This window comes from Martes martes (assembly GCF_963455335.1).
Source record: "Martes martes genome assembly, chromosome: 1".
Taxonomy (NCBI): Eukaryota; Metazoa; Chordata; class Mammalia; order Carnivora; family Mustelidae; genus Martes; species Martes martes.
The window spans coordinates 120,600,036-120,626,951 of NC_137888.1; the positions used below are offsets into that span (position 1 = coordinate 120,600,036).

General features: G+C 41.6%; 1 protein-coding gene across 1 annotated transcript in view; it reads right to left on the reverse strand.

Moving 5' to 3' along the window:
- The window catches only part of CD86 (CD86 molecule), a 66,444-nt gene that overhangs the window by 17,685 nt on the left and 21,843 nt on the right, over positions 1–26,916 (reverse strand). The window contains exons 2-3 of the mRNA XM_080825835.1: positions 13,113–13,162; positions 676–1,011 (exon numbers count right to left, since the gene is read on the reverse strand). Coding sequence (XP_080681961.1) covers positions 676–1,011; positions 13,113–13,162 — 386 coding nt within the window. The remainder of the gene's footprint in view (positions 1–675; positions 1,012–13,112; positions 13,163–26,916) is intronic.

Here is a 26,916-nt window from a genome sequence, read left to right on the forward strand (position 1 = left end):
TTATTGTAGTGGTTACATGAATCTATGCATACGTTAACAGAACTGTGCATTAAAATAAAAAATAATTTTACTGTATTTTAATTAAGTCTGTAGTGATACTTAGGCTTTTCAAGGCCGGAAAAAAAGAGGAGCCGATTGTCAGTTTGTGGATTATGTGTGCTGGGTTATTTCCCTTCTGTCTCCCGGGCTCTTGTTGGGCAACAAACAACTCATAAGTAACCTCCAGGAGGTTGAAGGAAAAACCCAAATCAATCAGCTGTCACCTTTGCTAGGAGCTCTAGGCAAAGACTTAGTGGGTAAGAAATCTTGGACCAAAGGGAAAAGATGAATGTAGAAGAGATCTGAAGCCTGCATATTTATATAAATTTAGTAATGGCCAAATTACCCTTGGTTTTCCCTTAGACACTTTAACTTTGTTCAGTTAGCTTTAGTTTGTACCCAAAGCAAATTCTTACTGATCCTTCAGAAGCAAACTATAAAAAGTACAAAAGATTTTCAGTTCCCTATCACCAAACCCTGCATTCCCTTCAAATGGATTTCCCAGAAATGGCTGTTTCCTGCTTTCTCTCTACAGGTACCCCCCACAACTCCTCCTCCGCCTCCCCCAACATTTCTCTGCTCATTGCAGTCCCATCGGAGAAGGCCAGGGATCTGAACGTGCCATTGACTACATACCAAGCACTGATAGGTCAGAACTCATGTGATACAAGGGAACCAGTCCTTTGGGCCCTTTACGATGAATGAAACATTGATATGAGCCCTTGTCCTTGATCTGAATGTTGTGGAGTTTCAGGGTCCAATTGTCCTTGTCAAACGTTGTGCGGCCTTTATACTTGGGATGAACATTTTGCGGGTTCTCTTTGCCTCTGAATAGCTCATACAGAACCAGCTTATCCTGGTCCTGCCAAAATACTACCAACTCATCCACGCTGATGTTTTCAGAGTTTATCGAGTGGCATGGCAGTTCTCCAGTCTTGTTGAAATATGCTTGACTCTTCACAGAAGCAGCACCTAACAAAGGAAAGGTAGAGGTTAGGGAAGGAGAGACAAGAAGGAAGAAGAAAAAAACAACCCCGTTTCTCTTTATACAATACCCAGATGTTATCTTACCGGTAATGATACTGAAGAACTAGGTATTAAACTCTGGAAAGTGCATATGTACTGGCATCTGGAGAATGGGACTTTTGTCCTCACTCTGCTGCTAACTAAATGTGGGCCTTGTGCAAACTGCAACTACCATGAGGCTCAGTTTCCTTAATCAGTTTAATGAAGGGGTGGACTAAGGGTTCCAAAAATCTTCTAGTACTATGGTTCTGTGAATTTAAATCCCATACCAGGGGAAAACAGCAGAGTTAGACAAGGAATCCACCCACCTGTTAACCTTCCCATAACCTGAATACCGATTGTCTTCACTGTAGCTGTTTCAAGCTCCATTACTTCTACGCCATTACCAAAAGCTCTCCCTTCCCCTACCCACCCCCTTAATTCCTTGGCCTGTTATACTGAAAAGATTTCTGATAATGGTAACAAATTTAATATCTGCCCCCCTCGTTATGCCTCACTAGTTGGGTATCACATTGAGTAATATATTTGAAATCCACATAGTTCCTGTTACAGAGTTTTCCTCATGAATGCTGCTTCCATGGCCAGCTTGCCCAAGGATGTAAAACAGTTTGGAAATGACAGAGTCAACCAAAGCCTCTATTTTCAGTGACCTCTCTAAGCTCTTTCAGGGATCAGAAGGAGAACTGGGCCTTCTGATGGTTGTTTTGGGATTGTGGTGGTCAAAGACCATTTAGCGTACATGAATGAAATGCTGGAAATGATTCATAGATGAGAAGGTGAGGATGTGCTTTGGAGTATTGGGGAAACCCCAGGTACGAGACATTTGCTCTTCCCAGTATGCATTGCCAATGGAAATTTTTACCACCCCTGGAGGACATGCTGGGAGAGTTCAAAGAAAGGCCTTCACCCCTGAGGACATATTGAAGTTTGTGGAAGGGATGTGTGCCACGTAACTCCTTAAATGTGATTGATTATAAGGTTTTGTAGGACCTGTTCTGGGTCACAGAAATACTTGAGAGTTGGCCAAGAAATTAAATAGTGGTGGGTGAGAAGAGCAGGGTTAGTGGGAAATGTTGCTTCTTAGTTAATATAAAGTTAAATGTTGCCCTGGGGAAAATGTTAGGGTGGGTTTTGAATAAAGCTTCATCATTCCAGAATTCAGTGAAGAGTCTTAACATTAAGGGGGAAAGGGGAGTTAGGTTGGTGAGAGAGATGAGAGGAGTTTCCTTTGAGGTGTTCTTTGAGGGCGGTAGGAGAAATTAAATTGATCTGATCAATGTTTTTCTCTTCTTAGAGGGAGTAGGACAAATAACAGTGACATGCACCAGGCAAAATTGAACTGTCCACAGAGTGGCCCAGTGAGAACACATAATCAAGAAGGTTGGTGGTGGTTTGAATTCTAAGGGAAGAGGACTCAGGCAACTGTGAGAGTCAGCACAAGTTCAAATCACTGCCTATTGCATAGTGCTTGCTAGAAGCCTATAAAGCACTTGGCAAGTATAAAATGCAGCCTATGTGTAGGATGTGTTCCGATATTGGAGGACGGTGGGAAAATTTACTGAGTACCTGGAACTCTGAAAAGGGAACAGAGGGAAGGTTTACTGTAGTCAGCAATTGCCTTGCAAGGCAATCCTGTGGCTCCTGCTACTTCTTTGCTAAACTCTGAATGATAACGTAAGAGTGCCACCTGCTGTAAAAGGTTCTAGCGGCTTCCTCTCTGGGGAATCTCATTCTGGTTTTAGAGCAGATGACCTAAGGGAGAAACCAAACTCATAGCTGAAAATTCTGCCAGTTCACAGGTCAATGTTATATTATTGCTTACTGGTCAGTTGTACCTTCTGGGACCGGAAATGACTTCACCTTCGGCTTCTTCTCTCTTCTTGATTTATGACTATTTCTCTGCAGAACCTTACAGTATCTTCTTTCCTTCCCACCAACTTTTTCCAGTAACAGACCAGTCCCAAATCTCTGACTTAGGTTCCTCCACCCAAAGATTATAAGGGCTTTTCCTTACACCCATCTGACTGCCCCACTCCTCACCTACCAGTCAAAAGTGTGGTTTGTGTTCTAAAGGCATGGGCATCACCAGGGAGCTGGTCAGAAATGTGGAATTTCTGCCTCTCCCCCCCCCCCCCAGCACACCTGCTGTTCAGAATCAGCATTTTAACAATAGCTCAGTTTGAGAAGCTGCAAGACAGGGTCTCTACCTCTATTTCCAGAGTAGAATAGAGAAAGTAATGATCGGAAAAAATTTGTTCCTATCTGTCTCTTCTCCTTCTACCCTCACTCTGGGGTGGAAATATCACTGAGGTCCATTTTGAGTGGAACTGAAAGTATTTCACAATTTATACTCTTTAGTTCCTCACCAACCACGGCCTTCCATGACATCACTCAGAGCTATACATGGTGCACATCATGCTGATTCCTGATGATGTAGGGAAGATTTATCTCAAGGAGGCTTCAGTCCTCCCCTGTGATGACACCACATCTTAGGTCACCCAGCTCCTGGAATCACTGGGACTCCATTGGTGGGTACCTATTGAGATTCTCTCCCTTGCCCAGGATTTGGGTAATAGAGAAGGTCTGGGTCTAATTATAACTGATTGGTTGCTATGATGATGTCAGGAGCCAGGCGCACAAGATTCGTCTAGACAACTCCCTAATCAGATAGAGAAGTTTGTTCCTAAACAATATACTGTTTGAATGTTACACAAAAACTATAGTCTTCTAACCTTGTGAGATCTCTGACTACCCCTGGGACTTCAGTCTTCCCTGGCCATTACCCCAAATGCACATCTTATAAATTCAAGAACCATCTTTTCCTCAAGTTACTACAGTCATCTGTACTCATAAATTTTTCCTCTTTTACTAAACTTTCTTCAAAGCTTTACTAGGTCTTCTGGAAATCTTGTTCCATTATAATAAACTCCTCTGTATCTTCAACCTCTCCATCAAATATGCTCCGTAAGATTATGCTTTCGTTGAAATCTGGCCCTACCTAAAGGACAACCCTTGTCCTCAGACACTGCCTGTTTTACCACATTTCACAGAGAACTTGAGTAACAACATCCTTCCCATTTTGAGGTGCCCACCTCTCTCACCACTGGTCGCTACTAATCATTTGTAATTACTTCTTTGTTCACTGAGGATTTTGGTAGTCGACATAAGGTTCTTCTTTCCAACCAACTATTACTGTCAGTTTGAGCTATTTCAGCATGGATAAATTCACCAACAACCTTGCTTCAAAGTTCTTTGGTCTTTACCATTTCAAAGATCTTCATCCACAGGCTATTTCAGCAGCTCCTGTCCCATGACATAACCTTGAACCTTTTCACCAAGAACAGCTCTAATCCTAAAATCTTAAACCTCAATGTACCCTATCTCTGTCCACAAGATGTCTCCCTCCAAGATTTGCCCTTTATTATTCCACCAACATTTGTTCTTTGACTTCATCAAGACTTCAGCTCTAGTCAGTTTAGCCCCTGCAGTGCAGTGCTTTTCAAAAGGCTTCTCTGCAATATTGGAAATGTTCTATATTTGTGCTGACCAACGTGAGAGTCACCAGACACTGTAGCCATTGAGCACTTGATATGTAGCCAATGTGACTGGGAAGGTGTTTTAATCTTTTAAATTTTTAATTAATTTACATTTAAATGGGCCCATGGAACTACTGGGATTCATATTAGATAGCATAGCAATAGTATACCTTTCCAATCATTCTGTTGCCAATAAACTTGCCCCTTTGTGCACAATTCATCCTAAAAACACTTCACTTTTGATCTACATGCTAATTCTTATAACTAAATGTTTGAGCAATACTGGAGGAACTTATTCAATTGTTCAGACTGATGATATCACAAATCTGTTCCCATCCCATTTAATTTGTTCTGTGGGCTGGTTACCCTGCTTACTACCCTCTCCCTTCCTCATCGTAGTTACTTCAACAATTCCCTTTGCTAATGCTTTTAGTTTCTTTTTCTCTTATAGTCAAACTCCCTGAAAGAATAAGTAGCAATTGCTGCCTCCACCCCCAGCCTCTGTACCCAACTTCGGTGCCAAAACTTCCCTCACAAAGGTTGTCAGTGACTTCCCACCAGTGTCAAATTAGAGCTCTTTTCAGACCTCCTGTCATTTGACCACTCTGTTGAATGTCACAGTGTTGGTCTTACCTACTTCTGGAAACTCTCTTCGTTCCCATTCTCTGGTCAGTTTTCTCTGATCACTCCTTAAATGCTATCTCAAGTATCTGTTCTTGATCTTCTCCTTACTCTCCGCTTTCTTTGGTTTTTCTCTTCTATCCCCCTGGATTCAACTGCTAACTATAAGCTAATAATTCACAGATGCTTATTTCTAGCCAATCACTCTCCCTAGAGCTCCAGATATCCATATTCAGCGTTTTGCTGGATACTGCTGTTTATATAGCAACAGATACTCTCTTCCTCCCCTGTCCTCCATCTCAGTGAGATGTTGCCCCACTTGCTGCTGTCAGTACTTATCTGAACCATCTGTAGAAAGGGTCTGCACAGATGTGGCTGAGGAGATGTAAAACTATGATAACCAGAGCTAAACTCTAATATGGGTAAGAAAAGGGTGAGGAGACAATATGAAGCAAAGAAAAGGACACCAGAGAAAAGGGGTTTTGTGTTTATCCAGCGATCTTGCAGACATTGTCTTTTAGGTATGACAAAAACTTTCTGCTTGATCTAACTTTATTCAGGCTCCTAATCCACTCTTTAGTCGATCTGTGCACATCCTTGTAAAACCCAGTTTTAGTAGGAACCCTGCTAAGAACCCGGTTTAACCAGAATCCCCAACCTTGCTACCTGATTATGCTTGAATCTGATCGGTTCCTCATCCTCCACAATCCCCCAGGTAATGTCTGTTTGCCCTGGCCTGTCCTTAGCAAGAATTAAGTGGGTTTGGGCAGAATCCCTCCTTACCCTTATTTCCCCTTAGTAATTTTCCATCCATTGACCACCCCCCATCCTGCCCCACCTTTCTTCTTGGTTATAAATTCCCACCTGCCCATGCTATATTTGGAGTTGAGCCAAATATCTCTCCCTCACTGTAAAATCCCTTTGCAGTGGTCCCCATGCCTATCTCAATAGCACTCCTACCCCTTAGATAAAGTCTTCTTTACTGTCCTTTAACAAGAGTCATCCAGTATTTTTTTTCATTAACAGTAAACTAAAGAGAGATCCTGTATTGTAGAACAGGGATGGTTCTTCAGATTTCGTGGCCTGCATGACATTTCTGTTAAAACTAGCTTTGCTTTCAAGTTTACCATGTATCCTATTATCTACATAAACATATGGATAATTACATATATATTCACATATTATACACAATATCTGTATATATTTTGTAAAATTCTAAAAAATACTATGTTTTATGAAATATGATCTATTAAAATTTACTAACCATCATATAATGTAAAATGGAAAGCACCTCACCTTATCACCACCACCTCCCATCTTTTTATTTAATTCCTCTTTAATTAATACCACCACTCCATCAATTCTTTTGCCTCACTGAGACTGATTATGAATTGGAATATTTTTCACTGGGTCCGCAGATAGTAACCTTGGCCAACCCTCCATTACCGCTTGATTGGATAACTGCAATTGCTTCCTAATTGTCCACTTTCATCCTTGCCCCCACGTCTAGTTCCTCAAGCCAAAATCACCCTTTAGATGACATAATTCTCCTGTTCAGAAGTCCCTGATGACCTCCCACCACAATAAAAATTAAATCCAAATCCTTTCCCATCACACTGAGAACTAAATCCAAAATCCTTCCCTGGCCTACAACGTTTCATGTAATCTGATCCCTGGTATCTTCCAAAGCCCTTTCCCTGGCTCAGCTCCAGCCACACTGGCTTCTTTGTTACTCCTCCCAAAGGCAGGCACACTCTATCTCAAGGCCTTTTCTCATATTAGTCCCTCTGCCTAGAAGGCCCTTCCTCCATATAATCTCATAGTTATTTCTCCATTTCATATAAGTCTTTCATAAAATGCTACCCACTCGGGAGAGTTCTCTGACCATCCTGTTGAAGACAGCATCCTTGTCACTCCTTGTTCCTTACACTGAATTATTTTTTATCAGAGTACTTATTATGACCTGACATGATGTGGTATGTTGGTTACTGTCTGTTTCTCCTGAGTAATCTAACTTCTAGTTAAAAACGCATGTTAATTTTTTTAGTTCTGACCCTAGGCAATTACAAAGGTTTTACCTGGCAGGCTTCATGGGGGAAAACTGTCCTCCCCACACCAGATTTAGTGCACAGGTCATGCACAGCAGTCTCTAATGGGAGTTGTAGTCAAAACTCAAGATCTGTGGCTAGTCATGCTTATTCACATATTTACATTCATAGCCCAGGCACCTTTATTCCTAGATTTCTTTATCTGAGGCCTCAGGTAGAGGTCTGCTTCAGGTGCCTCTGCTGAGGGCTCCTTATATTGGGGAGGAGGGAGAGCCTTGAAGACACTTTCTCCATGATGACTCATTATGTCCACCCCCCACCTTTCCCCTCATCTTTCTTCCCTACGCCTGCCCCAGGGTCCATACACTGCTGGAGCCTTTTGCTCTGGGCTCCCTCAACAATGAGAAGCATCCCCTCCATCTATTCTGATCCATCGGACCCTTGGTTGGCATGCTGTACACAGAGAGAAAGAAGTAAAAATGTGGAAGAACAGATTAATAAGAGTCATGAAGAGTTAGTCTGAGAAGCTCTAGAGTTTCTTGAGAAGAGAATGGAAGGAATGGTAGATAAACAATAGCTGAAGAGATAGATTGTAAATATTCATATTGAGCAGGACCTGAGTCCTTAGATCAAAAGGACATCCTAAGTACCAAGCAAGATAAATGAAAATAAATCCACACCTAGAAATATTGTGGTAAAGCTGCTGAACATAAAGCATAAAATATTTTTTCAAACTTACAAGCCCATTCTTTAAAAACTAGAGAAAGAATACCTATAAAACAATGACAATTAGACTGAAAGCTCTTTAGCAACCAAAGACAGTGGGGCCATAACTTCTAAATGAATAAAATACACATGTGCACACACACAAAATAAAGCAAATTGTATTTTCAATTCAATGGACTAATACAATCTCAAAAATTATAAAAATGAAAACAATTGGGGTGCCTGGGTGACTCAGTGGGTTAAGCCGCTGCCTTCGGCTCAGGTCATGATCTCAGAGTCCTGGGATCGAGTCCCGCATCGGGCTCTCTGCTCAGCAGGGAGCCTGCTTCCCTCTCTCTCTCTCTCTCTCTGCCTGCCTCTCTGCCTACTCGTGATCTCTCTCTGTCAAATAAATAAATAAAATCTTTTTAAAAAAATGAAAACAATTTAGAAGCTTTAGAAAGTATGTATGAAAGAATATTGAGTAAAACATATTCAGAGATTTGCATATATATTGTGATCATAATTATATATAACTATTTTTACTCTCTTGTCTGTTGTTTTATAGTAAGAGCCAGAAAAGTGATTTTTAAAGGGAGAAAAGTGACCAGGTGATGAGCATTAAGGAGGGTGTGTGTGGTGATGAGCACTGGGTATAATAAGCAACTAATGGATTGTTGAACACTGCAACAAAAACTTATGATGTACCATATGCTGGCTAACTGAACATAATGAAAAATTTAAAAATTTAAAAATTAAAAAAATAAATAAATAAATGGAGAAAAGAGTTGAATAGTTTTTAATAGAGACCTCTGTAAGATGAAGAAATGAAAGAAACTGAAAATGAAACTAAGAATGGGTAAATACTCTTAGAGGGGGTTAAAATTATTTTCACAGCTTTGAGGTCCTGGAACTTGGCCCAGTGGCCTGGCAATATGAGACGGGTCACCTCCGTGGAATCGATCAGCTCCAGCAGTAAAATCTTGCTTATAGAGTAAGGCCTACAAGTGTTTGTTTTTGTTTCCATAAATAACAGTCCCAGTGTGGAGAGTGGGGGGCAAAATCCAGAGTTACATATTCTGGAAATGGTAATAAGATCTCTCACAAAGGGGGCGCCTGGGTGGCTCAGTGGGTTAAAGCCTCTGCCTTCGGCTCAGGTCATGATCCCAGGGTCCTGGGATCGAGCACCACATCTGGCTCTCTGCTCAGCAGGGAGCCTGCTTCCTCCTCTCTCTCTCTCTCTCTCTCTCTCTCTCTCTGACTGCCTCTCTGCCTACTTGTGATCTGTCTGTCAAATAAATAAATAAAATCTTAAAAAAAAAAAAAAGATCTCTCACAAAGGAAAAACAAACCACAGTCTGTCAAACTCCTGCTCCTTTCTGAAGGAGTCTATCTACTACCATTGCAGCCTCCCTATTCCCTATTCAAATGGAGCAGGACATGGGTCCTCAGATCAAAAGTGCATTCATTCTAAGTACCAAGCAAGATAAATGAAAATAAATCCACACCTAGAAAAAGTCTCTGTTCCCACTTTCATTCTTGTTTTCAAACAACCCTATACTTACCCTATTCAGTGACTATCTTCCACTAAATTATCATGACTGACAGCCCATACTCTTTGGAACTTACTGAGCACACTACTAGAATGATTAATTACATTGGGGGTAAGATACTCCCTACTGGGTAGTGTAATGTATTTCAAAAGACCCTGAAACAGTAGCTTACCATGAAGGAATGACTCCAATAGGAGAACTATTAGGCTTCATGACAATTCTTTGGGAATTTTGGAATTAAGTCTGAATTATCTGTTCACCTCCAGGTGGTAATTTTAGTGACCACTATCAACAGTAGCAGGAAACAGAAGTAAAAGTAACCATATAAACATAATTCCCATGCAGTCATCCATTAGGAACCTGCAAGAATCTGGGATTGGGGGAACAGTGGACCTTTCCATATGATGTGGGATGAGGGTTTGAGCTAATTTTATGTAAATTTTAAAGTGAATAAAGATTTTCCGCCATACTCCGGGTTCATTCCTTGAACCTGAGGTATTGTTCAAGAGAAATGGGAAGCACTATGACCCAGAGAACCCCCAGCCAGTAAGAGAGCCACCATCAAAAGTCAAACTGGGAAGAAATTTCCTTCTGACCTGTGAACTAGTGATTTTCCAAATACCACTCTGGCTCCAGCGTAAAGAGTTACAGAGGTGCTGGGCTAGCAGCAAACAGAACTTGACAGTTAAAGGTGCCTTGCAAGTTGCACTTAGAAATTTCTTTATCTTTATAAATACAAAGCACAAATTGTAACCTAATTCTGCAAAGCCCTCCTGCCCTTTTCAGTCTTAAACTCTCATCTAGTTTTCACCGCAAGGGCAGGGGCAGCAACTCTAATGTCTAATTTCCCTGACTAGGGGAGGACACAGAACATATGGGAGAGAGGAAAAACAGAATTATTTTGCTGCACTGTTTTCCCTCTGCCATCAAATAAATTATTCAACCCTGCATTTTTGCTGTGGATTAACCTGGCCAATTGCATCTCCTTTCTTCCCTTGGATGCCTGCCTGTGGCCAGGTCAGTGCTCACCAGCCCAGTACACAGAGATGCGTCCTGAGAAGAAAGATAAAATTCAAGTTGACTTTTTTTTCTTTCTTTAAAAAATAATGGTATCTGGTTTGTTTTGGTTTGTTTTGTTTTTCTTGTTGTTGCTGTTTTTAATAGCATGTGAAGTATTGGCAATGTGATATTCTGATCTGGTGTCACCATTTCCTATCTCGGCGTTGAAATTTATACCTCCAAATATATAATCACTGATTCTTTTACTGCGATAAAACTTAAGCAGTTACCATTTGGGGAGGTTACTTTTAGGGTTTCAATATTGGTAATTCTCTTTTCTGAGGCTAAGAAGTATCCAAGCAGTGTACTTTGAAACTTCAAAAGCAAGGCAAGGGCAAAAGTGACATCTGGACTCAGTTTTGATAGGGCTTCTCAGCTTTATTCTCACTTTCAGTGTGCAAAGTCAGAAAGTTTGGGGGGAAATGGTATCAAACTTTTCTAAAAATTTGTTTCTAGGCCCCTTTTTCTTCATTTTTTCCCAAGTCATAAGAGCTAGGCTGGTCACTGCAATGAGAAGGGTGGGGCCCAAGCATTAGGAATAGATGAGGTGTTGGCTGCAGGGAAGGTGATGGACGTGCTCCTGAGAAGCTTATGAACTTGGCTGAGGGATAAGTGACATTATCCACCAAAGTTGTTTGGGTCTCCACGGAACAAATCCTACCACTTATGAATAGTTCATGGGAAAGAGTTGGAAGAAGCAGTATAATGTCAAGGTTAAGTGAATAGATGCTGAATCTATACATGTGGGGTGAATTCAAGCCTTGCCACTCCTTACCTATGTTGATCTTAGACAATTTACTTGATCTTAGACAAATTACTTAATCTCTCTGGGCTTTAGCTTCCACATCTATATGCAAGTTATTGTGATGTTTAAATAAGTTATCATTTACAAAACTCTTAGAACAGTACCTGGCACAAAGTAACTGCTATATCTAAGTATTTGTCAAGTAAATAGAATAAGAAGTGGATGGGAAGGGCTTTCTGCTGGGTAATGTTCTTCAGAGCCTTGTCTTACGCCCTTCCTCACAGTTAGCAGGCCCTGGGAAGTAGAAGGTTCTGCTCTGACCTATAGTACTGGAGTGGTCAGTTAGCACATATATAGACCTCACAGTGGACTCAACAGTTTCCAAGGGGCTAGGCAGAACACAGAAATCCCAAAAGGCCCGTCCCAGCAAGTGTCATTCTGAGGGAGCAACTCTCCCTAGCGTCTTGACTCCTTGTCACACACAGCAGGCAGGAGGACATCGGCCAAGGGCCTGGTGCAGAGCCGTCTGGAGGATGTGAACTCATGGGCAGGCCAGTTAGTTAAGGGCGGCTGCCTGCTGCTGTGGCCAAGCTCAGGCTCAGCTCACCACCCTTCTCCCGCTCCTGCCACTGTGTGCCCCACATCAAGACTGGGATGGCTATTCTCTCAGTACAGAGGGTGGGGAAGATGTGCCGCAGGAAGGGGCAGCGGGAGAGGAGAAACTGAAGTCGCCCAGTCACAGGATGTGTGGCAGGAACCTCAGCCAACCCCAGGTTATAGATGAAGAAACTGAAACTCAGAGAGGAGCAGCAAACAGGGAAGATCTGAGTCTTGTGAGGCTGACTCTTCTAAAACTTCTTCTTTGGGGGGGGAGGGGTGGAGTGCTCTTGAAGAGACAGAATATAGATTTCAAATACAAAATGCCCATGGCCACTACACTGCCAGCCAACAGAAGGAGAACATGATGGAGGGGAAAGTCGCAGTGGAAAGAGACAGTGGTCTTAACTATTGTGGTTAAAATAACATACTTAGGAAGATTTTACCAAAGAATAAGACATGTGACCACACTGCTAGGGCCCCTAACAGACGCTTGGAGGGGACTTCGGGAAAGGCTTGTATAAGTGAGAAACCCTGAAGATCAGCTTCATTCACTTCACGGTGACTCAGTTGCTGTAACTAGCTGAAGGTCACTGAAGGAGGGAGTAGCAGAGCTGGGCTTCTGGATCCTCCCAGTAAGCAGGGGCCACTGTGATCTATGGGCATCAACTGCTAGAGCAGGCTGTGGAGGAGGAGAGGGAAGGCAGGGAACATGGAAACCAATGTCCCCTAATAGAAGGCTTTTAGAAGCCCATTGGCTGTTTTCTAAAAGCCTGAGAATGCCAGGAATGGGAATAGAGAAGACCAAAAGGAAATATGTATGGAGCAAAAGAGTTAAGCCTTGGGGGTGTCGGAGCAGGGGTCTTCCCCTAGTTCCCTGGGTGCTGCTGCATAGGCCAGTGTACCCTACTTTGTGCATCCAGTACCATGGGAGGAAGATGGCAGAGGGAGAGGATGTACAGAGGGGTGGGGCACCATCCCAGGCTAGACCTTCTATAACATGATGCCTCTTTCTTCTCCAGGAAAGTTTTTTTTCTTTTTCTTTTTTTTTCCCATATGGTATTATGCAACACTGGATAGAAAGAAGTAAAACCCACCAAGTCTCAGGCTTAGTCTTGCAGTGGCCAGTTCATCAGAAGACATAGCAGGATTCTAGGACTTTAAAAAGCCGAAAGGTTCTTACCATAGAGCAGGAGGGCCATCACAAGGAGAGTGTTACTCAGTCCCATAGTGCTAGAATTAAAAAAGAAAAGATAGAACTTGATTAGAAAATGACTAAAAACCAAAACATGACAAGTGGAGCTTGGGGTTTGCTTGGGCCCATGCATGTAGCAGAGACCACGCTATGTGTTCATGAAGGCCATTTCCTTTTCCTTCTAGCTCCACAGATAAGCCCTACCTCCCAGCATCCCTGAAGTTCGATGGGTCATGTGATTGGGTTCTGGCCAATGAATTGTGGGCAGAAAAGACCGGTGTTACTTCCAGACCTGCCACTAAAGCATCTCTCTCTTTCCTCCTTCTCCTGCCTTCTTGATGCAGAGAATTCAGAGAGTCCAAGGTCCTAGAAGATGGCAAAGCCTCACTATTAAAGGAAGCTGGATCAGTGAACAAATTAATAAAGCAGCTCTTTCCACCCTAAAGCGATCCATATTGGACTGTGACATGAGCAAAACATAAACTTCAATTGTGTCAAGCTAATGAAACTTGGGAGATTGTTTATTGGAATAGCTAGCATTACTTACCTTGACCAAGACAATGGCTATGATGGGACAAATGAAGGGTATTTATGTTTAGAAATCGACTTGCCTTTGGTTTCCCTGTAATTCTCAAACTTTACTGTGCATAAAAATGATCTGGAAGATCTTGTTAAAGCTGTTATCTGGGCCTTGTCCATGGAGATTCTGATTTAGTAGGCTCTGTGAAAGCCACATCAAGAAACTCACAGGTGATACTGTGCTGCTGGCCTAAGGACCCCACTTTGAGAACATGATGAGCCAAGGAAAACAGCACGCATTGCTTTGTAACTTCTAACCTCTCTTTCTTCCTCTCCCTCCCTCCTTTCCTCTTCACTCACCCACTTATTCCAACTTAGACCAAAAAGGCCGTAGGGTGGCTTACAGTGTAGCACAGAATAGTGGAGAATGACCAAAACTAGAAATAGCTAAAAAGCCAACCAAATGCAAGTATATAAAATGGATCCTGGTACAAGTCCAGTGCTAAATGTTTACCATTTAGAAATCTGCCTACCCTGTATGGTTCAGGTCACAAGTTTGGCCTATATCCTTTTAACAGTTGATGTGAAAATGAAAACCTAATCGGTGAATTTACAGATCTGCCCATGAGGATAAAACAAACCAATGCTCAGGAGAAGATGCGCAACTATTTGTGATCCAATAGCAGAAATTTCATCCTTGGGCGTGGTGTGTCTAGAAGCCATTCCTGGTCTCTTTGGGCTATGCTAGACACCCTTCCTCTCTGTTCCCATAGCACTCAGCATGGGGCTTTGGGCTAAAATTGTCTGTTAAGTTTCTTTCCTTCTAGACTATAACCTATCTTTTTAGTTAAAAATTTTTGATTAGATCATACTTGCACGTAGTACTAAATTTAAAAAGTACAGGGGATAAATAGTGGAAACCAAGTCTTTCTCCTAACCCTGTCCACGAGCTATCAAGTTTTCTCCCACAGACATGACTGGAGAGACCACTGTTACCTGTTAACAGCTTCTTGCCTCTACTTGCAGTTATTTTAGGCAAAACAAAATGAAAACATAGACCCATATTCTTTTTTCATTTTCTTTTTAAACACAAATGGTAGCACTTTATACACAATTTTGCACACTGGCCACTACTTTAGAGATTCTGTATTAACATGTACAGGGTATCTTCATTCTAACAGTTGCATAGTCTGTTATATTCTATTGAGTGACAATAATTTATTTTACCAGCCTCTATCAAGGGACATTTAGGTGTTTGCAATATTCTGCTGCAATGAAAAACCTTGATCATATGCCAAAACACATATGTGGGAGTAAGCTATCTTCCTTGAAGTAGAAATGGTTTGACCAAAGGGTCAAAGGGTAAATGTAATTTTAATCTTCAAAGACACTGAAAAATTGTTCTCCCCTAAAATTAAATATTTATGCTCCCCCACAACAAAAAAACAAGCACACCTATTTTCACAGAGCATGTTTTCTATCCTGTGATCTTTACCAGTAGGGAGAGTTAAAATGACATCTCATTGTCATTTTTAAAAATTATTTTTCATTGTGGTAAAATGCACGTAATATAAAATTTATCATCTTACTCAATTTTTATGTGTACAGTGGTGTTAAGCACAATGTTGTGCAACCATCACCACTATCCATCTCTAGAACTCTTCATCCTGCAAAACTGAAACTCCTTACTTTATTAAACACTAACTCCCTGTTCTCTCCTCCACCCAGGCCCTGGAAACCACCATTTCATCATCTGTCTCCATGAATTTAACTACTCTAGCTACCTAACTGGAATCGTACAGTGTTTGTCTTTTTGTGACTGGCTAATTTCACTTAGCATAATTTATTTGAGGTTCATCCATGTTGTAGTGTATGTCAAAATTTCCTTCATTTTTAAAGCTGAATAATATCTCCACTGCATGTATACCCCATTTTGTATATCCATTCATCTGTTGATGGATATTTGAGTTGCTTCCACCTTTTGGCTATTGTGAATAATGCTGTTGTGAACATGGATGTACAAATATCTCTTTGAGGCCTTGCTTTCATTTCTTTTGGGTGTATATTCAGAAGTGGAATTACTGGATCATATGGCAATTCTATTTTTAATTTTTGAGGAACTGACATTCTGTTTTCCACAGCAGCTGCATAATGTTATATTCCCATTAACAGTGCACAATTGCCCTGTTGCAATTTCTCCACATTTTTGTCAACACCTGTTATTTTTGTTTCCTTATGGTATCCATCCTAATGGATGTGAGGTGGTGCTTACTATAATTTTAAAATTAATTTCTTTTATTATGACTTAGAACATCTTTTCAAATGTATTAGAGATAATCTTTCTTTCTTTCTTTCTTTCTTTCTTTCTTTCTTTCTTTTTTACAGAGAGGTAGAGAGAGATGGGGGGAGTGGCAGAGGGAGAGGGTGAGAGGGAATCCCAGGTGGGCTCCAAGCCCAGGGTGGAGCTGGATGCAGGCTTGATCTCACAACCCTGAGATCATGACCCAAGATGAAATCAAAAGCTGGACGCCCAACTGACTGAGCCACCCATGCCCCAAGAGACAACATTTCTTGTTCCATGTACTGTGCATACATTTCTTCTACTACTTTTAATTAGAGTCTTTGGGCTTTTTATAAATTTTTCTTAACTTGCAGGAGCTCTTTAATATTAAAAAAAATAGTGTTAATTAGTAAATAGTTAGAAAGGTAGTGCTTTGTGACGATGAGTTACACATATATTCAGTTACTGAAGGACACAGTGGGTATTCAGTATATGAACCTCACACTTGCTCCTGATTACTCTCTTTTCTCCCTCCCAACAATTTCAGTAGGTTACAGAGCTTGGGCATTAACTCTTGGGCCAAAGCTGACACCACTCAATGGTAGAGCCTGGAAAGAGATTTCTCTATTTGATTCCTATGGACTTCCTCATACTAAATCACCACCAGCACCCTGTTTGTCATAGAATCTGAGGACTAGGAATCCTTTAAATCTGAATCCCCATCTAATATAGGAATCTCCTACTGTTTACAAACCAAAAATCAGCATGCCTGACCCAACCAAAGATTTGTTTTTCCTTGGGGCAATGTATTGAGCAGGGACACAAAATCAAATTATATTTCACTATAAATTTAACAAATACTTTTGATTCAAATTATTACATGATTCAGTATGGCCCACAGTATTTTGGACAAATTATCTCTATAATTCATGCACTGGGGAGAAGCACTGTGTATGACAAGGAAATCAATACCATTTAACTTCTCTATTTGGAAATTCTCTCTTCCCCTGAGCAAGAAATGGCCTCTCCTTCACTTCCTCTCATTAATACTGGTGTCATTCTCTGGAGCTATGCAGAGAAACCTTAATATACTTCTGGCAAAGCCCTTTAAGAATTTGGGGACAGAGATCGCTTCCCCCCTCAAAATCCTGGCCCAGCAGCGAGTCTTTCCAATCAACTTTACTAACACTAATTTGAAGATTGGATCCTGTCCTGGATAACACTTTGGACACTTCATTTGTCAAAGACCCTAATAAAATACAGTGTTAAAATGCTTGAGACTGACATGTTCCTCTACATGCCGTGTGAAGAACTTCTCTCAACTCTAGCCATGGAATATTTGTGAGGATGGGGGCTTAGGCTAGGGAACCAGTTTCTTCAATGTTGTTGTTTCTGAAGAAGAGCAGAAATGCCACTGTTTCCTCAGGAATGAACTCTCAACCACAACCACGAGTCATTGCTTTCTCCAGAGGGCCTGAGAAGTAGAAACACTGGCTTTTGAAGGGAGGGAGCAAAAAGGGGAATGGGAGAGGAAAGAACCTAAGAATTTACGGGGGGGATTCTCTGAGAAGAGATTTCTGTCAGCTGTGTTCAGAATAAGGTCTGTAGGTCGGTGAACTAGACAATAATTTAAAACATGTAGCCTCCATGTAGCTGAATGTTCACCACAGAAACCAAAGAGCTCCTACTGTACAGCACTTTTCCTTACTATATATATGCCTGACCCATCATGGACCGTGAGTGAGAGGCAGCTGAATGACTAGTTACAGTCTTATTCCTCATAACAAAGTGGGATTACTTACCGCACCCCCCACATTGCAGATGAATAAATGGAGCCTCAGAGAGGATAGGGAACTTGCCCTAGCCACCCAGTAGTAAGTGATAGAGTTGAGGTTTAAACCCACACAGCTTCGTTGTGTTCTTTTTAATACTGGTACAGTTCCTTTAAAAGTTCCAGCCAGTTTCAGTGGGGCTGTGGGAGCAAGGAGAGAGGATTCTGATTCTACCTACTCTTAGTGTACTGGGGGAGCAGCACATTCAAAAGGCCAGGTGTGAGGGTAGCTCCTGGGATCAGAGTGCACATTCACGAGAGACAGGCTGTGATGGGGGCCGGAGGAGCCAAAGGGTCCCTCCCTATCAGGAGAGTTTTATCCTAAGCTTCCATTCATCCCACAAATATTACTTGAGCACCCTTTATGTGTCAGGCAGAGAATGCATCTCTCCACTCCAGCCCTGGACAGGTTATCAGTTTTCTAGCATGGACCTAGCTCCAGGCACACTTTAGTGTGTTTCAGCAAGTCTCACCTAGAAGAACTCTAGGGAAATACATGTATTTGAGTGGAAAGAGAAGGGGATAAAGAAAGGATCTTTTGTATCTCAGATCTGAAGAAACATATGGGATCTAGTTCAGGCAGAAGACTCTATGAAGGGATGTGGGGTGGTGGTGGCCAGCCAGATGGTGGGACAGGAGTACAGATATGGTGACACAGGAAGGGAAAGAAGAATTCAAGGTAGAAGTTGGGGATCAACGGAGAAAAATGTTCTCTGTTTCACAACTTGACTAGAATATTAGTGGTGATCAGGGTGTCAGGAAAGGTGCTAAGTTTGCTGGTGTCTAAGGAAAATTGTTCATTGAGACTGTCTCTCATGAAAACATTTACTGAATATACTCAGTGACAGGCTCGTTCTAGAGCTTGTGGGGGAAATAAGGATGTGTGGACCTTGCTCCCTCACTCAGTACTAAAAAGAAAGATAGGGTGTACCCATATAACTACAATTTAAGCTCTAGGATCAGTGTGCAAGGTGGCAATGCATACCTTGTCCTGGCACATACAAGAGTCCTTGCTTTAAGCAAAGCAGGAGATGATGCTACAGCCTCTGAGGAAGGTAAATTAGGTCAGCCTCAGCCCAGTGCTCAGGGCCTTCTGTCAGTTCATCCTGTCATTGGACAAGACAAGCTTGTGGACTGGCATTGTGAGTGAGGTCCAGGAGGACCACAAGCTGCCTGGGGCCTTGGCTTGCCTCTGGCTTGACATGCTGCATGAATTACTTCTCAGAGCACCAGAACCTGAAGCTATACTGTTAGAGCAGCTATTACTACCTTTGAGGTACTGGGAGGAATAGGGTAGGCTTATTTCCTTTTTTATAAAGTTTCTGAACTACAAAATAATAAGGTTGCTGGGATTGAAATGTGTCTGACTTTTAACAAGGCTTCTGACAGGGTGTTTTGTGATATGTTTGAGAGGTATGCGGAGAATGTGGGATTGAGATTAGTACCATTAATAGCTAAAAAGCTGTGCTCTAATATCATTCAACAAATATTTATTGAGCCAGACATAGTGCTAAGTGCTTGGAATATAATGATGAAAAATACCAGGAATAGCTCTTCATCATTTGGCTGCTTATAGTTTAGTCAGGGAGCAAGATAATCACACAATTAAGTGTAAAATTGTAATGATGACAAGTGCTGCAAAGGAGAGGTTTGTGGTACTTTGAATGCCTATTATAGGACTAGTCTAAACTGAGATTTGAAGAATGATGAGACAGATTAAAGATGGACATGTGTTCTTTGCTATTCCTCCCATGAGGAGGTGAAGTCTAAATTCCTCTCCCTAAATCTGGGCTGGCCATAGAGACTTGTTTAACCAACAGAATGCGACAGAAAGGATGTTTGGGACTTGGCAGGGTATATCATAAGAAGGATTACAGCTTCTATCTTTCTTGGAATACTCTTTCTTGGGCTTTAAAACATCATAAAAGATGTCCCACTACACTGAGACCACCATATCAAAGAGGTCATGTGTAGGTGTTTGGGTCAACAGTCCCAGCTGAGGCCTGCCTTCCAGCCATTTCTACCAAGCCACAAGACACTGGAATAAAATCTTCGATCCTCTAGATCCAAGGTCAGTGAACTACAGCCTACAGACCAAATATGGCCACCACCTATTTTTACAAATAAAGTTTTGTTGGAGTGCAACTATACCCATTTATTTAATTATTGTCTATGGCTGCTTTTCCATTATACTTGTAGAAATGAGTAGCTGTGTTAGGAACGATACGGCCTGTTATAGAAAAAAATGCTGACCCGTGCTCTAGGTTAGTACTCTCCAATAGAAATATAACACAATCACATATGTAATTTGAGAATTTTGAGTAGTCACATTAAAAAATTAGAAAAAAATAGGTAAAAATCAATTTTAATGATATATTTTATTTAATTCAGTATATCTAAAATATTATAATCTCAACATATAATTAATATAAAATTATTAATGGATATTTTACATTTTTTTCTGTATAAAATCTTATAGGTATTTTACACTTATAGCACTTAGATAAGCTACATTTCGAGTGATCAGTAGCCACATGTGGCTAGTGACTACTGAATTGGACAGTGCAGCTCTAGAGCAGCCCATTCACTAGATTAATACCAACCACGAACTGGCTTCAGTTGATGCCATGAGGACTAGAAAAATCACTCAAAAGCTTGCCCAAATTTCTGGACCACAACATTGTGAGGCAAAGTAAATATTAGTTCTTTTAAGCTGCTAAGTTTGGGGACAGTTTGTTAGGCATTAATAGGTAAACAGAACAGATTGAATTAGTGTTATATAGGTGAAGTGAAGTGGCTTGGAAGGATTCTAGGCAAAAGGAACAGCAGGTACAAAGGCACTGAGGCAAGAAGGAGAATGAGGGAAGGTTGATGTGGCTTAAATGACTAGACAAGTGGGGAGAGAAGCCTGCAGAGGTCAGCAGGCAACAGACCATGCTTATCTTAGGGGTCAGCAAAGGATTTTGGTGTTTATTCTGAGTACAACATGAATCACTGAAGAAATTAGAGGAGTGACATAATGAGTTTTGCATTTTGAAAAGATGCCTTGGCTACTGTGTAGCAAATGGATGGTAGGGAAGTCAGAACAGATGCCAGAAGACCAATCAGTTGGCTACCGCAGTCATTTAAATGAAAGAAGATGGCCGCTTGGTCTAGAGTGGTAGTAGCAGATGTAGAAGTGGATAGGTTCAAGCAATATTTAGGATTATAATCAACTGGAAGTGAAGATGAGGGTGACTGATTGATTGATTGATTGATTGATTCATTCATTCAACAACTGAGTGCCAAGAATCACTCTTGTTTAATAGACTAACATGATGGATGCTACAGGGCTTTTTTACTTCTTCACTTGCACAAATAATGTGAAATTCTTTTCTATAAGTAGAGTAGGATAGCTTAATGGAGTCTGGAATGTCAGATGAGTTTGTATTTGACGTGATAGAAAATTGAGAGTTTGAGATTAATGGTCTGGGAGCAGGAAAATTATGTAAGGGAAGTTTAAAAAAATAAACCTATCAGTGACCTGAGGAAGGAGGTGAGGGCTGGTGTTAGGGTGGTCAAGAAAGCCAGGATTAAAGTCTCATAGACCTGAGATGAAGAGGCTGAACCAGCATAGGGACAGTGGGTATGACAAGAAAGAGGATGAGCATGAATGTCACCTTGATGAAAACATGAACACTTCTTGGTGTCTTGTAGACACAGGAGATGATGACTGGCTATGGACGTGCATCACCCATCTTGAGCTTAACTGAGCTCCCCTACCAGACATGTCTCTCACTAGCTCAGGCTGGATCATATGTCGGACTTGGTTTCTAATCTCTTCTTGGAGAAAATCTTTCTGGACCCCATTTGTGGAGAGTTTTTCAGACTTAACACTGACTTACTTTGATTAGCTGTCCCTCCCTTCACCCATTTGGGAGCATGGTGTTTCCACACAGATATGAGGGGAGCAGCATCAAAGATGCATACGTACAAAGAAGAAATGTCTATGTAGACTCATAAGACTCATAAGGAGGAAAGGCTGCTTTTATTCATTCCCTGATATATTAGGTAACTAAGTATTAAAATCAAAAGTCCATTCCCTCACTTACCCAAAAGAAGTAGCGTAACATGATGAAAGCATTTAGCTTTTCCAGTCTCCTTATAGCAAGTTTATGTACAAGACAGATGTCCAGTTCTCAGTCATATCTAGAATCAGATCTTTCTAAGTCAAGGTGCATCACTTTTCCAAATTATCAATGGTTTTGGAAACCATTTTTTCCTTTTTTTGTCAAAAAGTGCCTATGGGTGAGCATCATGCAAAGTTTACAGGCAACTCTGTGCACGTCTGGTCGAGGGTTCCACCTACCACAAATAAGACCCACAGAACTCCCTAAAAGGCATTTATGCCAATCCTGGCATAAAAAAGTAAGAGGGCCCCTTCCTGTTCTCTCAGAACCAGAATCATGGTCAAAGAGAGAAAGCCAATGTTTCAAGAGCACAAATTGAGGGACGTCCCCTCTCCCTATTCTGTATACCAACCCTACCCTGGTGCTTGGAATTCCCAAATTACTCATTCCTTGGGTAAAGGCATTTTTGAAAGCCCCTATTAAAATACAAATGCTAGCTAGGAGGGAGCAATATTTTTTGTTTTTAGCCATTAAGAGTTAAGTGCCAGTTAATTTATCTAAATGGGAAAAGGAACTCAGAAAGGAACCATACTCTTAAAAAGAAGGAGAATAGTGAATGGGAACCTTCCTATTCTGATGGGGAGACGGAAAGTGCTGAAGACACATTTTTCTTCTACACATATTCAAAATGGCGTCTATTTCCCAAACCTCACCCTGAGTATACTCCGATCTACGGTTCAGAAACAAGTCTGTATATGAGGTTAGAGATGAGGATAAAGGTCAAATAAAGGATTGTGTGCCCAACCTATGGCCCTATCCTTCTGTCTTGCCCCCTAAATACCCTTATTTGCCTGACCAAGAAAGGTGAATTGTCAACACTTCCTTGGACTCTGGATAACTACTCGGGAACTTTCCCACCACCTTCTTTGCTTGTTTCAGACATGTTTTGTTCTTGCTCTATTTCTTCACAGCTTTAGTCTCCTGGTCAGAGACCCCTAGACTTACCTCCTACCTCTATCCAATTTTTGAAACTTGGTATTTGAATCTTGATTTTCTCCCAAAGAATCTGGCTTGGCTTAACTTTTCACCTTTTACGTTCTTTCCTCTCCCACCTTAGCCTCAACTCCATAACATCTGATCCTCATCTCCACCAAGAAGAGATATCTGATATCCAGGGATATTAGAGTAATGAAAATATCAAGCTCAAAGACCTAGTTAAACAGTGCAATCACAAGGAGCCATTTCCTTGCCTTCAAAGCATGGTTGCCATACGATAATTTTAGTGTGACTATCTAATTAGTACTGTTTTCCCACTAGACTAAAATGTTCAAAAGTATAAGGACCATGTCTTTTATGCTCCCTGTTAAATACCCACTACCTGTGACATCGTTAAGCACTCAATAAATATATTTAGGACACACCAATTAACAGATATTTATAAAAGCTTATACACAGGATAGCTCATTTAAATAGCATTAATGGTACCTGCAACAGCAAACAGATGAAATAATAGAGAACTATGAACTTGTGCACATAGTTAGACTCATTTAAGTCCAGAGCCTTAGTCCCAAGAGGTTGGATGTCAGAGGAATAGACCATCTCCTTAGTTATTACCATTTGAGAGGAGTGGGAAGTTCCCTTGGCCAAAAATTATTTTCACCTGTCTCTCCTTAAATAACTATTAGTGGAGGCACTATTTTAAGCCTATTTGCAAATGCAAATATGTTCATGGTATACAGAACACGAGCCCACTGCCTGGGCTCTTTTTGACCTAAGACTTTCTTTTCAAATGAGCTGTTGGTCTCTAGTGCCAAGAGGAGCCAATATTGTGATGGGGCATTTAGAGGGGAAGAAGAAATGGAGAAAAGAGAGAAAAAAGAGAGAGAGAGAGAGAGAGAGAGACAGGAAGAGAAAGACCAAATAAGAAAACAGAGACCACTGCAGAGGCTGTGGGTTTTGCTCCAGATCTCTGGACTTCTCACTGGCACAAGGGTCTCAGGCAGGGCCAGGATCCTTGGATAGTTTCTCCAGCAGAGCTACTTGGAGCCCCCAGCACCCTGATGCCAGGGGTGGCTGCTGGTCGTTTGGTAAGTGGCCCCTTCTGTTTCCTGCCTGTCCTGTCTCTTAGCTCACCAAAGCAGACAAAGGTTTCTGGCTGGAAGAGAAACGTTTTTGTAATGTCCTACCTCCAATGTAGCCAGTCTCCACATCAAGCCTGAGGCTCACAAGTTTTATGCATGTACTCCACAAACCTACTTACCCACTCCCTTGCCAGTCGTCAGCCCCACCTCTGAGCATTCTGCCCCAGACGCAGCTTTATCTAACACCACGTTCCCCAGGCATATGAGCTTCATAAGAACATACCTGTCACCAATGCCCATCTACTGCAGCTCCCAGAGACCAGATGCATAAGCCCAGTGGCATTCCCGAGGAACACAGAAGCAAGGTATTTGGAACAAACGAAAAGGAGCCTTTGTGAGCTCCCCCAAACCTCCTAACACTCCTTGTAGAGAAAGAAATAATGTCAGGGCTGAGGCTAGAACTCAAATGCAGAAAGGGGAACTGACAAGAAAGAAATAGCACCACAGACAGGGGCTGGTTCCAGATAACTTCTGATGGCAGGTGGGCATTTCCACCGATGAAAATGACTACAAATGCACTAGCGGAGAGTGAGTGAATGTAAAGCCCTGAGGAAACTCCCCAAAGACAGCCCAGCCACAAACATGACAAACACTGACAGAGATCCAGGAGTGCAACCTTTGAGACCTAAAGGTAAGGGTTCAGCTCAGTGTAACAACAGTTTTACTGGGCTGCCATGTACCCCGGACTGTTTCTGGCTTGGCAGAGCTGCAGGAGACAGTCTGCAGCCAGAAAACCCAGAGACTGGGTATTTCTCTTCTCACTCCCCACCCCCAAACCATTCTTTGAGTATACCTCCATGGATCCCGTTAGAAGCCAATTAACATCCACAGCCCGTTTTTAAATTATCCTGATCTAATCCTAATTGTCGTGATCTACAATGTTTCTATTACCTTGGCTCCTATTTCTGGAAGTGGGTGGTACTCTTGAGCCTGGAAACAAGTCCCAAGCAGAAGACTGAAAGCTGTGTGAATGCCAAGTCAGATTTTTCCAAACCTAGTGCTTCCTCAGGGTCAGGGTTCACACATATAATAATCTTGCCTCAAATGTATGGTTTCTTTTTCTGACCCAGTCAGTCCTTGAGAAGGCCTCTGCTCAATGTTTGGAGGCATTTATGTGCCTCTGAGCCTGCAGCATTTGCACTCAGGAGGGGAGCAGCTCCCTCTGAGCATGTCTCCTCCACTCTCTCGGAGGCTAGTTGTGCCCTGTAGGACTGGAGAAATTAAAAGTAACAAAGAGAAAGCTGTGTGTTGTCTGGGTTGAGAAGGAGCATCCAGGCAAGGACGTGTAATGCAGGGGAAGTAGCATAGCATGGTTTTGGAACTGGTGGCTAAGGTCAAATCCTGGCTTGACCCCTGGGCTCTGAACCCATTACTGAACATCTCCTCATCTCAGTCTTCTCATGCAAGAAAGGTGACCAGCATCCTTGCTGCATTGTTCTGCAAGACAGGTGGGATCTTGCATGCAAATCACCCGGCACAGAGCAGGCTATGCAGCTACCTAGTCTTTATTCATACTTTTCTGTCTTCCTTTCAGACTTTCCGGTTCTCACTTTGACCTTTTTTGACCACAAAAATTATCCTTAACCACGGGAAAGGTGATGGTCATTCTTCCCCAAACTGACCTGTCAACTCCTTCACCTTCCTTCCAGGGCCTCCCAAAGCCAAAGGGCTCCTGCGTGAGTCCTGGCCCCTGACTCATAGGGTCTTCACTTCCTCTCAGCCATTCTGTGTGCATACCTTGGAAACTTCATCCTTTATTTGGATAGGCCCCACCTGGGGTTTTCCTCTGGATTTTACAATCATATATATATATTTTTTTGAAAGGGTCCATTTAGTTTCCTTATTGTAACACATGAAATTACCCATGTATCAGGGCACAGGAGTATTAATTTACATTCCACTCAGTTTTCAAGTTTCCTTCTTTTCCTTGTACTCAGCAGTCATATAAAATAGACTAAATTGGAAAGTCTTGCTGTCAAAATATTTGGAATTAGTGCTTCCCAAACTTTAGCCATTCTAGCTACTAGTACCACTTCATATCATTGTCAAATCTGTGTTATTTTTTATATACTTATTTTTCTCTTGACTTACTTTGAATCGGTATATTTTAGAAGGAATCTTTATACCAAATGAAAATTTTTAAAAACCAGTATCATTTACCATAAATAAAGGATGAATAAAAATAACACCTCACACAGGGCTTTGGAATTACAGAGAACTGGGTTCAAATCTGGCTCCACCAGCTGATACGTGTGTGTTCTTGGGGAAGTCACTTAACTTCTCTGAACCCTAGTTTCATCACAGAAGTAATACTAAATATCTCATGAGCTTGTTGTGAGGATCAAATAAGAAGACATATAGATGGTGCCTCACACAGATCCTGATATGCAGCAGGTTCTTTTAAAAAAAGTTGTTTTATTGTTTTCTCTACCATTTCTTCTCTTATCTCCTCATTCATCTCCTGCTTAGAGCAGTGTCCAAATGCACTACAACACTGAATTAATGGCAGATAAGGGGTGAGGCTGGCAGCAGAAATAGAAGACATCATGTTGTCATGGAGTTCTCTCACTTTAAGACTTCATTAGCTTTGCAGGGTCATCCCAGTCTCTCAGAAGTCATCCTAGTCTCTCACTGTGAAGCAAAGACCCCTTCGATGTTCTCTCTAGTAGATGGATGTCTAGTCTTTGCTTTCTCACTTATGTTAGAAAACTCACTACCTAATAAGACAGTTAAAAGAGAAAGGTCTCCTGTATAATAATCTCCTACCTCTCCCTCCCCAGCCGTATAGGTACTATATAGCTGTCCGTGTCCCGTTTTCTAAAACTATTGGTATATGTATTTTTAACCCCTTTACATTGAACCCTCCACGTAGTTGAAAGCTTTTATCATAAATTTCCTTAATAGTCTCTTT